Source organism: Molothrus aeneus, chromosome 10 (genome assembly GCF_037042795.1).
Source record: "Molothrus aeneus isolate 106 chromosome 10, BPBGC_Maene_1.0, whole genome shotgun sequence".
Lineage (NCBI taxonomy): Eukaryota > Metazoa > Chordata > Aves > Passeriformes > Icteridae > Molothrus > Molothrus aeneus.
The window spans coordinates 16,717,798-16,731,720 of record NC_089655.1 but is presented as its reverse complement, the minus strand read 5'-3'; the positions used below and the strand labels follow the sequence as shown (position 1 = coordinate 16,731,720).

At 61.2% G+C, this 13,923-nt stretch overlaps 1 protein-coding gene across 1 annotated transcript; it reads left to right on the top strand.

Annotated features, from left to right (window-relative positions):
• Positions 1-542: 542 nt before the first annotated feature.
• SLC12A9 (solute carrier family 12 member 9) lies at positions 543-11,992 on the top strand. The gene is made up of 13 exons (XM_066556862.1): positions 543-723; positions 2,796-2,930; positions 3,103-3,240; positions 3,469-3,768; positions 3,985-4,092; positions 4,199-4,310; positions 4,406-4,563; positions 4,829-4,911; positions 5,247-5,371; positions 6,715-6,907; positions 7,072-7,246; positions 7,981-8,127; positions 8,579-11,992. Exons 1-13 carry the CDS (start codon positions 543-545, stop codon positions 9,412-9,414), a joined length of 2,691 nt encoding a protein of 896 aa, XP_066412959.1. The 3' UTR covers positions 9,415-11,992.
• Positions 11,993-13,923: the final 1,931 nt, after the last annotated feature.

Genomic DNA, 13,923 nt, shown 5'->3' with positions numbered 1-13,923 from the left:
AGGTGTTGGCCACTGGGGGGTCGGGGACAGGGGGCGCGTGGGGACGCAGGGGCGGGTTTTGGGGTGCGAGAGGAGTGGGGCGAGTTCGGAGGACGCGAGTGGGGGGGACAGTGCCGGGTACCAGAGTGAGAAGACCCCGGAAGGGCCGAGGATGAGGGTTGGGGGTGTAGAGTGACTTGGGCTGGGGAGGAAGTCACTGTGGGGGTGTTGGGGTGGGGCTTGGGGGGGCGATGGAGGGGACCATTATGGGAGAGCATTTTGGGACAGGGGAAAGAGCGGGGGGCTGTGGGCGGGGCCACTAAAGGGGCGGGGCAGAGTGCACGGTGGGGCGGGCCTCGATGGTGGGCTAGCACGGGGCGGGGCCTATCGAGGGGCGCGGTCGGGGGCGGGGCCTGAGCGGCGGGTCGTGGGCGGGGCCGTGTGTGGGGCGGGGCCCGGCGGGTCGGGACCGGGTCGCCGGGCGGGGCTGCCGGGGCGGGGGCCGGGGCCGGGACCGGACGCTTTTCGGGATCGGCGGGGCCCAGGCCGGGCTGGGCCGGGCCATGGCGAGCTCGGAGCGGAGCGCGCTGCTCACGTACCGCCTGTGCGGCGGCTCGGCCGAGGAGGAGCGGGGCCGGGAGCGCGGCCGGGCCGCCGCCGCCCCCCGCAAGCTGCCCACATTCCTGGGCGTTGTGGTGCCCACGCTGCTCTCCATGTTCAGCGTCGTCCTCTTCCTGCGCCTCGGTGAGTGCCGCCTCCCCCGGGGCAGCCCCCGCTCTCGGCCACGGCCCGGGGCCCCTCGAGAGTCACCAGCTCTGCCTGGTACCCCCAGCCCGGCCCCCGTCTAATCCCGTGGCCCCCGTCTCTGGAGCCCCGAGCCACCCAGTCCGGGTCGCCAGTGCCCTCCCAGTGCCCTCTCCTGGGCCTCCGTCTCTGCTGCAGTCCCAGTGCTCCGCTCCAGTGCGTACCCCAGTGCCCACAGTTTGGGGTCCCCGTGCCTTTCCCCTGCCTGCTCAGTTCCGGACCGGGCTGGGGTCCCGGTGCTGTGTGTCAGGTGGGGACCTGATCCCACTAGGCTGGGGGCTCGGGTCTCAGGACCCAGGGACAGGAACCTGCAGTACAGGAACCCAATTAGGACCTTAGGGACCTGCGTAAGGGACCCTAGTTCAAAACTCTGATGTTCCGGGAGTAGAATCCTGTGTCTTCCCCTAAACGGGATTCCAGTGCCTTCATGTCCACCTGTCCTCTAGTGCTGGGATCCCGCTGCTTCCCAGGCATCCTGCAGTAGCAGGCTCAAACACCCCAGTTCTCTCCCGCATCCCATCCAGTGTCCCAAGGGCACAACCCTGGTGTCCCCGAGCAGATACTCAACTTCCCCTCTGTGTGTGTGCAAAGGGCACGCATTGTTTCCCAGTCTGCTGCCAGTTTGATTATGAGTCTGTTACTGTGACCCCTGGGAGACGAAAGGGGCAGGATGGGCATGGGCTGGGGCAGCTGGCAGCCCTTTGCGGGGCCTGAAGGGGTAGGTGCCCCAGCATGGCCCGGGGCAGGCGGGGCGGGCAGTGTTTGCTCTGGTCCGGGAACGGGAAAAGCTTTTCCTCTTTCGCTTTCCGCCCACGGAAAACCCAGAGCGGGAGTTGGCTGCATGCCCGGGAGGCCCCGCCGGGCCATGGGGGCTTTGAGACCATTCCCCTGTCTGGGAGACCCCCGAGATGGGGGCACGGCGCTCCCCTGTCATCATTCACCCCTTTCTCACTCCCCTGCCTGGGGACTTCGTAGAGGCTCTGACTCCCCCAGCCCCACAGCGGGCACCGGCCTTTCCCTGCCTGACCTGGCCCCCCGCCCGGGGCTGTGTTACCCCGGGCACCGCGGGGCTGTAGGGGAGGTGTCGGGTGGAGGGGAAGGAAAGCTGCCAGGAAGAGGAACTTTCCCACTCTGGGGGGGCCAAGGCTCTCCCTGTCAGCTCCCCGCTTCCCCCACACCTCACATGCTCCCCCGATCTCCTGGGTTAGCAGCCCTTCCTTCTTAGGCCCACAGTGCTTTTGGGGCATCCCTTTATTTCCACCACACCCCCTTACATCTGGGACTCGGATGCCCTCCGGCTCTCTGGGACCGCAGCGGGTGCCCTCAAACCCAGCCTGTCGCCCGAGGGCTCCTTGCGGTGCCTGTGCCCCGGTCACCCCCCCTTGCCTCTCCCGCGGGCACATCCGCGGCCTGGCCTGTGGCTGAGATAGGGCAGCGCCCACAGCCGTGGGCAGCCCCTTCCTGCCCGCAGTGTCGCCAGGCGGGATCACTCCAGCCGGGATCGCTGCCGTCACCCCAGGCAGGGCCGGGGGGGCTCTGGGCCCCTCTCTGCAGGAACACCCACCTGCCCCGGGAGCGGTGCCAGGGCTGGCAGGGACACCCGGACTGCTTCTACTTCCTGCTGTGCTGTAGGCAAGTGGGGCAGCAAGGGGATCCCTGTGGGGAGCTCCTGACTCCCCACTCTGGGGAACAAGGGTAGCAGCAGGGCACGGGGGTCCCAGCAGCAGAGCCCCTTCCCTGTTTGTTTGGTTTTCAGGCACACCTGGGCCAGACACGGGTGGAAAATGGAGATACCCTGAGAGAGGGAGACACTGGTGTGTGCTGCTGGGGGTGGGAGGTAGAAGCATCCTCATCCTGGAAGGGAGTGGTCTGGCAGGTCCTAGGGGAAGGTGTGGGCACAGGGATGGGAGTGGCCACGTGCCTCAGTGGGGTGGGGTCTGTGTGGTGGCAGTACCTAGGGACTCTGTCCATGCTCAGCTAATGGGCACACTGGCCTCTCTCATCCTTGGCAGGGTTCGTGGTGGGTCATGCTGGGTTGTACCAGGCCCTGGCCATGTTTGCAGTGGCATATTTCATCATTGGCATGACAGTGCTATCTGTGTGTGCCATTGCCACCAACGGGGCACTGGACGCTGGAGGAGCCTACTGTATCCTTTGCTATGGGTGCTGCTGGGACAGGGCATGTGGGATAAAGCTGAGTGACTACCCAGTGGCTTTGGGGTGCCATGCTGAGGCTGGGACCCTGTTGGCCTGGGAGAGAGGGATGCGAGCAAATGACGGTGGTTTGTGCTGCTGACATCTTCCCTTGACTCGAGCAAGATATGATCAGCCGTGCGTTGGGCCCGGAGTTTGGGGGCAGCATCGGGATCATGTTTTTTCTGGCCAATGTGTGTGGCAGTGCCCTCTATGTGCTGGGGCTGGTGGAGGCAGTGGTGGACAGCTTTGGGATCCCGCCTGGTGAGTATTGCCCTGCGTGGTGGCAGGGGACAGCAGGTGTCCCTTACCTGAGCAGCCCTAGCACTGTGCCAGGCATGCAAAGCACCATGCCCAGCAGAGCCAGCATGGCTCACCCAGCCCTCTGGCCAGTAAGTTGATGCCCATCACGCCTGACACAATGCTAGTAGCTCTCAGCTCCCCTGTGATGCCCCCTTTGAGCTTGGCTGATCCTGACTTGTCTCTGCCCAGGTCAAGAAGCGGGCACAGGCGTCCACGTCCTGCCCCAGAGCTACTGGTACGAGCTGCTCTATGGCACTGTGCTGCTGGCGCTCTGCCTCCTCGTGTGCCTTGTAGGTGCCTCCATCTACGCCAAGGCCACCTTCCTCATCTTCCTCATCGTTGCAGCTGTCTTGGGCACCATCCTTGTCAGCTTCTTCGCCACACGGCCCCTGAAGGTGCCCATCCGCCTGCCCAATGGCAATGGCACTGAGACTGATAACGGCTCCTTCACCGGCTTCTCCCTCAACACCCTGCGAGACAACCTGGGCGGTGAGGAGAGGCTTCTCCCGCCTGCCCGCCGTGCCCACTGGCACTGCCACATCACATGGGGCTTGCTCGAGGGTGGGGGCAGCTGGTGGGCACAAAGCAGGTGCTGTGGGATGGTTTCTCCTGTAGGTTGTGTGTGGGGACATGGAGGAGAGGGCCTGTGGTGGGGCTGTGCCACCCTGGACAGCCTGTTACAGCCCCTGTCTGCGTGTCCTGCAGGTAAGTATGATGTGGACTACACCACCGGGCAGATGATGAGCTTCAGCTCCGTTTTTGCAGTGATGTTCAATGGCTGCACTGGCATCATGGCAGGCTCCAACATGTCAGGTATGGACAGGAGGTGCCTGGCAGGGTGTCACCAGGAACAGGAACTGGGAGAGATCAGGGGTGTGCTGTGCCTGTGGGCACTAATGCTGCCTGCTCCTGCCCACAGGGGACCTGAAGCGCCCGAGCTATTCCATCCCACGGGGCACCATCTCTGCTGTGCTCTTCACCTACCTCGTCTACAATCTGCTGGCTTTTCTCATGTGTGCCACCTGCAACAGGTATGGCCACCTCTCTGCATGCCAGGGTGTGCCTGGTGTCAGGGCATGCTGGCCTGGGCTGAAGCAGATGCCAGTGTGTCTGTGTCCCTCTCCAGGACCCTCCTGCAGAAAGACTATGGCTTCTTGCGTGACATCAGTATCTTCCCACCACTGGTCACTGTGGGCATCTATGCTGCTACTCTCTCTGCAGCCATGAGCAACCTCATTGGGGCATCCCGCATCCTGTACGCTCTGGCTCGGGATGATCTCTTTGGTGAGTGCCCAGAATGCCCTGGCACTCGTTGGAGCCCCCTCAGCAGGTTGTCCCTGCTAGGGACCAGCCCTGACACCAGGGAACTCCCTTCTTGGTGTGGAGGTGATGGTTTGTGGGTTGTTGCGTGCCCATTTGGGTCACCTGCATGTCCTGGAATTTGCCCCCGCCCCGGCACTCAGGGTGGGGATGGGGCTCCTGGCAGGTGGTTGAACCTGTGGCTGCCTACTGGAGCATCCCAGCCCAGCCTCCCTGCTCTGCCTTGCAGGCCAGGCACTGGCGCTGGCCAAGAAGACATCTGCCAGTGGGAACCCAGTGATGGCAGTGATCCTCTCCTGGCTGGTGGTGCAGGTGAGTTTGTCAGCCATGCTTCTTTCCTGGCCTCGCTGGGTGAAGGTTGGTTGTCACCTGGGCTGGGTGTTGTGGAGCCTGGCATGTCCCTCTGCCCAGTGGAATTCCTCTCCCAGCCCCCCCCTGCCCTGGGTGTCCTACTGAAGTTGTGCCCTTCCTTCCCTGAGGTGGGAGGTATCCCATAAATTAAGGATAAATCACAAAAAGGGAAAGGGATTCCTGTCTGTACCCTTACCCATCATACCCCTGGTATACACCCCAGGTGGACAGGGGTGGCTTGGGCACATGTCTGACGTGCCATCCCAGGGCATGCATTCACCCTGTGCTCTCTTCAGGTTGTGCTCTTTTCTGGGAAGCTCAACACCATCGCAAGTGTCGTGACAATCTTCTTCCTCCTGGTTTATGCCACTGTCAACCTGGCCTGCCTGGCACTGGAATGGGCCTCGGCCCCCAACTTCAGGTACCCACTGCCACAGGGGAGAGGGGCTGTGCTGAGATGCTTGGCAGGCACCCATCCCTCCATTCTTCTATCTGTGATTCCCTGCCACTCCTGTGCCTGAGATTTATGATGAGATGGTGGGCAGAGATGCTGAAAGCTCCTCTCCTGGGCATTAGAGGGACCAAGACACCCCTATCCCTGGGGAGAGAGAAGGGGACAGGTCGTAGAATGGCACTGGCTTGGCACCGTTCTCGTGCACTGGCACTGCTTTGCTGAGTGGGTATGGATAAATCCAGCACCATGGGTACCACCCGCCCCCTCCCCTCAGGCTTCCAGAGGTAATTTATAGCCTGGGCCCGGCCGGCATCCCCCGGGCTGTTTGCCAAACAGTGATGGAGCCCACTTTCCATTAGCGCTAATTAAACTAATGGAGAAGGGGGAGGGAGGAAGGAGGATTCTGGGTGGGAGGAGGAGAAAATATCTTCCAGGAAGAAGGAGTATGTGTACCAGGCAGGCCCAGCCTGTGGTACAAGGTGTGGGGTACTCTGGTGTGAGGCTGAGCAATCGTAGGGCTGCCCAAATCTGGGGTGCAGGGAATGGCTGGGGGAGCCTGATCTCCCTCCTGGGTGATGCCCACTGCCCTCAGTGCAGGCTGCTGACTCCACAGCACGGAGAGTCCCCCAGGTGGGCAGAGGTGTTGCACAAGTAGGGCTGGGGGGCACTGCCTGGGAGTCCCCCAGAGGCCCCATTCCCAAAGGAGAGCTGATGCCTGTGCCAGGCTGTGGCTTGGCCCCCATCTGCCCTGCCCAGCTGCTTCCTTGACTTGGCACGGAATGGGGCAGGATCAGTGCCTGGGGGGAGCTTGCTGGGATGGGTAGCAACAGGCTCCTCACCCACCCCACATCTGGTTCCTCCCCCCTCCCCTCACTGAGGTCTGCATCAAGCACAGCGGAAAAGGATTTTAATTACCTTTCAGGAAAAACAGCAATTAGAGAAAATAACAGCTTCTCGCCTCCCCGCCTCTGCCTCCCTGCACCAGAATGAGCGGGCACCATGGCTGGCAGCGCTGCCATGCACTGCCCATTACTACCTGGGTGTTCCAGAACAGTGCCAGCCCCATGGCCATCATTGCCCTGTCTGCCCAGGGCTGGCACTAACAGGCTGCCCACTGCCCCGGGAGATACCATCTCCCCTCCATAACTTCTCCTCCAGGCACATGGGGTGCCTGACATGCCCTGGGCTGGCACAGCAGAATCACTGGGGGTGGGTGGCGTGGCCATTTGGCACAGCTGCCCTTGCTGTGCTCTCCCCACAGGCAGCATGGGCACCACATGATAGCAGGTGTCCCCTCCTCCCTGCTGCAGGCCCACTTTCCGGTACTTCACCTGGCACACGTGCCTGCTGGGCATCGCAGGCTGCTGTGTCATGATGTTCCTCATCAGCCCTGTGTCGGCCTCAGCAAGCCTGGGCTTCCTCCTCCTCCTCCTCCTTGCCCTTCACTACCTCTCACCCAGCAGCACCTGGGGCTACATCAGCCAGGCCCTCATCTTTCATCAGGTAAGTGCTGTCCTCCTGTTGTCCCCTTATGGGGTGGAAAGCTGGTGTCCCTGTGGCAGCTCAGCTATGTCCTGGGAAGCATGTCCTCAGGACTGGCATCCCCAGGGAGTGGATTGGTGAAACAAAAAGGGTTCCTCATCTGTTTCCCTCCCTCCGTCCTGCAGGTGCGGAAGTACCTGCTGATGCTGGATGTGCGGAAGGACCATGTCAAGTTCTGGCGCCCACAGATGCTGCTGATGGTGCAGAACCCGCGAAGCAGCGCCCGCCTCATTGACTTTGTCAATGACCTCAAGAAGAGCGGCCTCTACGTCCTGGGCCATGTGGAGCTGCAGGACTTGGGTGAGGATCTGCACTGTCTCCCGTGCTAATGGCCTCTGCACTATGCTGTGGTGCCAGAGGACTCCTGGGTTTCTTGGGTTGACCCTGCTGACCAGTTGATGGCTGGGGAATGTCAGCATCTTAGGCACATGTGTGGCACGTTGTGCTTGGCTGCTATGGGGACATCAGTGAGTTGTGTCTGTCCCATGCCTCCTGTGCACACACACTTATATATGCGTGTGCACGAGTGTCCATCCCTGTACGTGCATGTGGGGCTCCTGCGTGTGTCAGTGTTGGCGTGCACATGAGGCATGTGCCAGCCAGGTTAGCACCTGTACACGCCCAGCACACACGTGGGCACACACTTGCACAGCCTGGCACACGTGTGTCCCTGTGTCCACCCTCACCTCATGCCTGCTGCTGTGTGTCCAGGTGTCTGGGGTGTGTTTGCACTCTCATGTGTGTTGATGTGCACACGTGTGCTCTCCCTAGCACATGACATGGCTGATGCACAGGCTCTGTTCCCCCTTCCCTGCTGTTGCTGTGGTGACTAATGGCCTGAAATTGGGGAGTGGGGATGGGGCTGCCTGGGGTTTCTTATACATTTATGTACAATTTTATATCTCTCTCTGTAAGCACCTCTCCATCTCACAGGTGCTGGGGTGGGCACAGGGTTTTGCAGCAGGGGTGGACACCAGGGTTAGCCCCAGTATGGGATATCTGTCCCACTGATGCTGGTTTTGTTCCCCACCCAGACATGCTGCCCTCGGACCCACTGCAGCCCCAGCAGGACTCATGGCTCAGCTTGGTGGACAAACTGAATGTGAAGGCCTTTGTCAGCCTCACCCTTGCACCCTCAGTACGGCACGGTGTCCGGCAGCTCCTCTTCACTTCTGGCCTTGGTAAGTGGTGCCTGGTCTGGACATGGGTGAGGGTCCATCCTGCTGTCCCTGTGGGCTGAGAAGTGCCAAGGGGTTTGGAGGCACCTGAATGGTCGATGCCAAGTCAAATTTGCTCTTGGAAGCATCTGGGATGAGCTGTTGGCAGTTTGGGGTTTGGAAGCATCGCTGTTGGCAGTGTTGAGGGGCTTGAAGATACCTGGATGAGATATGCCACAGTGTTTGCAAGCACCTAGTATGGGCAGTCCCAAAGCCAAGTGGAAGACTTATTGAGTGGGCAGTGCAAAAATGGAGTCAGGTCTTGGAGCTATCTAGGTTTGATCCTGAGGGGTGTGAAATTGGCAGGGTGAGCAATGCCAAAGTCAAGCTGTGGCTTGTTGACACCTGCAGTGCCAGGAGGGCTGGTGGAGCCCTCTGCCTCTGCTCAGCTGGGCTGGCACGGTCTCTCTGGCAGGCGGGATGCGCCCCAACACCCTGGTGCTGGGTTTCTACGACGACGAGGCACCACAGGACGGTCTGGCCCGGCACCCTGCCTTCACCAGCGCCCGTGAGGAGGTTCCCCTGGGCTTCCCCCCGCTGCGGGCAGCCGCCACTCCCAAACTGCTGTCAGCCCGGGAGTACGTGGGCATTGTGGCTGATGCCCTGAAGATGCTTCGCAATGTCCTGCTGGCCCGGCAGCTGGAGAGCCTGGACAAGGCCTGGGAGCTGCGGCGGGCCGCCAGCCCCCCGCCCACCATCCACGTCTGGCCCGTCAACCTGCTGCGGCCCGACAGCGCCCGCTACGCCGACACCTGCAGCCTGTTCCTGCTGCAGATGGCCTGCGTCCTCAACATGGCGCGGGCCTGGCGCCGGGCCCGCCTGCGCCTCTTCCTCTGCGTGGAGGCGGGCACCATGCCCCATGCCCAGGAGGAGAAGCTGCGCCAGCTCCTCAAGGACCTGCGCATCCAGGCCCAGATCCAGCTGGTGCCCTGGGATGCCATCACCCACCTGCACTGGCAAACCTGCCAGGGACCCTCAGGAGGGCCAGCGGAGGAGGAGGAAGAGGAGGAAGGGGTTGTGAACTTCCCGAGCAACACCACCCAAGTGTCAGATGAGTACGTGCGTGCTGCCAACAAACTGGTCCTGGAGCAGAGCCCCGCGCCGGCCGTGCGCTTCCTGTACTTGCCGCGGCCGCCAGCCGACACCAGCCTCTATCCACTCTACCTGCACCAGCTGGAGCTGCTCACCCGCGGGCTGGGCCCCACCGTGCTGGTGCACGGGGTGAGTGCCGTCACCAGCACCCAGCTCTAGGTGACCCCCAGGTCCCCCTCGCTCCCTGCACACTCCTTTGCCCAGTGCCTTTAGCAGCCTGAGCCTGAGGATGGCCTCAGTGTCTTCATCCTGGAGGGCAAAGAGGGTACCCCACAGTGAGAGGTGGGTGGAGGGAGGGGGTTTAATTTTCGGGGATGTCTCCTGCAGAGGATTAAAGCTGCCCTGGCAGGATCCCAGAACAGCTCTGGGGCTGGATGGGCAGCACGGTGCATTCACGGTGCCTTTTCTTTAGAGTAGGGCATGGCAGGGTCCTGGGGTGGGGGGGGGGCAAGCACTGGGTGCCCCAGTTGTCTGCTGGGAGCCCCTTAGCTGCACCCTGCAACCCCCTCTGTAGTTCCTCCCCTGCCGCAGCCCCCATCCTCTCCTCCACCAGCTCCTCCGGGCACCCAGCCAGCAGCGGGGATTGATTAAAGGCAGCCTCGACCTTGGTGCCCCAGCTCCCCGCCATCCTCCTGCCTTTCATTAGGAAAAATTAAATGGGAAAGGGTGGGGGAGGGGAGCCTGGAGGCCTGGGCTCCCTGTGTGTGACTGGATGGGTGGGGGAAGCAATCGGGTGCTGGCCCTAATGGCTGCAGTGTATGGCATCCTGGATCTTGCTCTGTACACCCAGTGCTGTTAGATGGGGGATATCCAGATGCTTTAATCTGTAGTCCCCCCACCCCTATGGCTGCTGATCCCCTGGTGCTGGCAGAAAATGGGGAAATTATTTGTGGTGGGGTCCTTACCCATACACCTGGGTCTCCTGACCTGTTTTTTGGGGCATTTTTATTTCCCCACACGCATCATGACCTGCAGGGGGAAGCTGGTCTTGCCCCCTGCCCTCCCTTATTGATTAGAGGAGGGCAGGAAATTGCCTGGGTGCTGGACCATAAATCCATCGGGTGCCTGGTGGGTGGGCAGTGTGCCCAGTGCTGTCTGATGAATTGCTTCCTATTAGCCCCAGCACGGGGGGCTGCTCCCAGCCAGGCTGGGCTCCAGCAGGGGTGACAAGTGTGGCACTGCTGCCTGTGCCTGCTCTCACCAAACTTGGCACTGCTGTCTGGCAGCTCTGGTCAGGCAGAGGGCTGGCAAAACCCAGGTGGTTGGGTGCAGCTGGGAGGAAAAATGGTGGAGACCCACATTTTGCAGTGGATTGTGCCCTGGCTGGGGAGGAGGGGGCTGGGGCTGGCTTTGCTCCCTGCTGCAGGAGCTGGGTGCCCTGGGGTGACCACCACGCATCCCACGGGATTTATTTACAAACAGTCGGAAGCTGGCACAGGGCAGCCTGGCACCAGCGGGACCCGGAGGCCTATAATGTTAATTATCACCACGTAATTAAAAGCCCATAAAAAGCCTCACACTTCATTAAATTAAAGCTTCCCCTCACTGTGCCCATGGGCTCCAGCAGAGTTAACCTTGGCCATGCCAGGCACCAGCACCTCTGCAGGCAGTGTCCCAGGGCTTGGGGTGCATGGGAACCCAGGCACAGGACCATGCAGCCCCCACAGCATTGCAGGGGGTACAGCATTGCCCATGCATGAGCGCTCTGCAACACCATTCGTGTCACATCTGGGCCACATGTGCCTGGGCACATCCAGGGCTGCTGTCCCAGTCAGAGATGCCCACGCAGGGGCATGGACATGTGTGCCCATGGCACCGCTGCAGACACACTGTCACACACCCCGTGGCACCGGCAGGGGCTGACACGGGCACGCACAGGCACAGCCAGGTGTGTCCGTGCAGCATCACGGCCGCTGCAGAGGCAGCACCGCGCGCCCGCGCCGCGGCTCCGGCAAACCAGCTCCGGCACACACCGCCCACGCGGCACACACCTACACAAACAGCAGTTTTCCTCTTTCCCAACAGCCAGAGGTGCAGACAAACAGCCACACTCACACTCCTGCATCTCCTCCAGACTCCCACTCATTGCTGTCTGTGCCCAGAGGGGATGGACTGTGCAGAGAGGACCCTTCTGTGCCTGCCCCCTCTGTGCCTTGATTTCCCCGAGCGCTGGGCTGTGCTGGGGTAGAGCCCGGAGAATGGGGGACCCCCAAACCCTCCTGGTGCTCTGCATCAGGGGTGCAGTGCCAAGGTCTGGGGGATACAAAGTGGGGAGGGGACCCACCAACACACAAGCAGGGACATGTGTGTGTATGTGTGTAGATGTTCAGGCAGGGATATGCATTAACAAGGAAAGAGTGTGTGTGTGTGTGCACATGGGAGGGGGTGCTGTGCTGGGGGCTGTACACGTGCACAAGGGCTGTCTGTATTTGCACACACGTTGGTGTGAGTGTATATACCCACCCCTAGGTGTGACACCCTGATGTGCACACAGGGCTCCAGGACGGGGGAGCCACGGGAGCACACACCCTTGTGCACTCGGGGTGTGCAAACTGGCCCATGCATTCGCCCAGAACCCCAGGACTCTGCTGCCAAATGGGGCTGTGGGCAGGGCTCTGGGGGTGGGTGCCCATGCCCCGGCCCTGTGGGGGTGGGCAGCCAACAGGGCCTCGGCTATTTCTTGGAAATTTTGCAGCATTCATTTCAGTGCAAATAAAAGCTGTCATTGCCAGAGAAATGATACTGATCGGGGTCTGAAAAGACAGCAAATTACCCGCCTGAAAATGCACCGCTGGAAAAAAATGCATATTAAACACACAAAAAGGCACTTTGCCATCAGCCGCGCTTCCCCCGCCGCTCCAGAATAACCACACTTTACATAATTCTCCCTCTCCACCTCCGAATTAATTTCGCAGGCAGAGGCACAGGCAACCCTCTGACAATAGCGGAGGGGAGATGCGGTGGCTGCGGGGGGAGTGGGCCTGGGGGCTGCGGGGGGTGCCGTGCTCTGATCTGGGGGCACGGCACTAAAGGGATGCTACGTTTGGAGATGGGGGAAACCGAAGGGTTTTGGGGAGGGTGAGGGGCGGCGACGACGACAACTGAGGGGTTTGGGAAAGGTGAGTCCACGGGTGAGGGTTGTGGGTAATGGTTGAATGCACCCAGCTGTGGGGCGGAGCACTCCCGTACTCCCGCCTTGGGTGCTGGGGATGGGCCTCCTTGGGGTGGGACTTGTGGGGTGATGCCCACCCCAAACAGGCAAGTCTTGGGCCAGGTGTTTCCTATAAGGGACAGCCCCTCACTGGTGCAAACCTCCGCCAGCATGTGGGTGCACCAAAATGCCGTGTTGCCCACCCAGGCTGACACTCCCAAACTAGCAGCCCTCTAAGAAACCCCCGGGAACCTGCCCTGTTTTATTAGGCGTGAAGGCACCATGCCCTGCACCCCAGCACTGCCGAGGGAGCACAGCGGGTGGAGCTGGGGTCTGGAGGTGATGGTGGGGGGGTTCATCTGGCTGGGTTCTCAGCGCTGAGGGGCTGACAGAGGTGAGAGCGGATGGCGGAGGTTGGCACCGCGCTGCTTTGCATTTTCAATGACAGACCCATGCCGGGTGCTCGGGAGAGTGGAAAAATCTTATTTGTCACCTGCTGGCGATGCGCGGAGGCTCCCGCGCCGCGGCTAATCTTGGGGAAAATGAGGATGCCGGCGGGGTGGCCCGCGGGATGGGCAGGGCGGAGCGGGGCTGGCGGGCTGGGTGATGATGAGCGCCGGGCCACGGGATGCTCACAGCCACCTGGTGATCTCTGGGTGTGTTGGCCCCACGGCACGGATCCTGCTGTTGGGTGTGCATGGGCTGGGCAGAGCTTGGGTATCCAGAAGCAGGTGCCCTGTGCCCCAGCCCAGTCTGCAAAGGGGTAAACTCTTTTCTTCCATTCCAGCTCCAGCAGCAGCTGCTTGCCTCGCAGTACCAGTTCCACAGATTGGCACTGCCTGCGCATCCTCTCAGGGCACTCAGCGGACCTTTTTTGGGAAAGTCAGCATTTGGAAGAGGGTGCAGGCACTGCCTGATGCCCCATGTTTACCCACAGATGCCCATCCCACACCTGCTGTACTGTGGCTTTTTGAGATGCCAACACCTGCGGGACACCGCAGCACTCTGCTGCCAGCTCAGATTTATCCATTATTTTATATCCACACGCCTTTAATTTTTACAGCCCTGTTGGAGCAATACCCAGGGCTGTTAATAACACCAGGCCCTCCCCACCCCCCACATGCATCCATCATGCTCCAACCAAGGTACCAAGTGCATCTCAGGGTAAGTGCAGGCATGGGGAGTCCCATGCTCCTATCTTCCAGCCAGCACCCTCATGAGCAGCAGGGTGGATTCCCTGTGCCCAGCCTGACTGGGTGCCCTGGGTGCATCCCACTGGGGTTGGTGATACCTGGCTGCCTAGGATGCCTGAGGTGTCTCTCTCATGGGATTCATGATTCTCTCTGCTTTAGTGTGAGCCCCATGAAAGCTGAGCTGCAACACCTGAGCTTGTGTTTAGTGTGCCAAGGTACACGTGGATGGCAGTGAGTGCTTGAGAGTGTGTGTGAAGGCACAGAGTGTGTCTGTGCTGGTGCATGTCAGTGTGTGTGGGTGTACACGATGTACGTGTGTGCCAC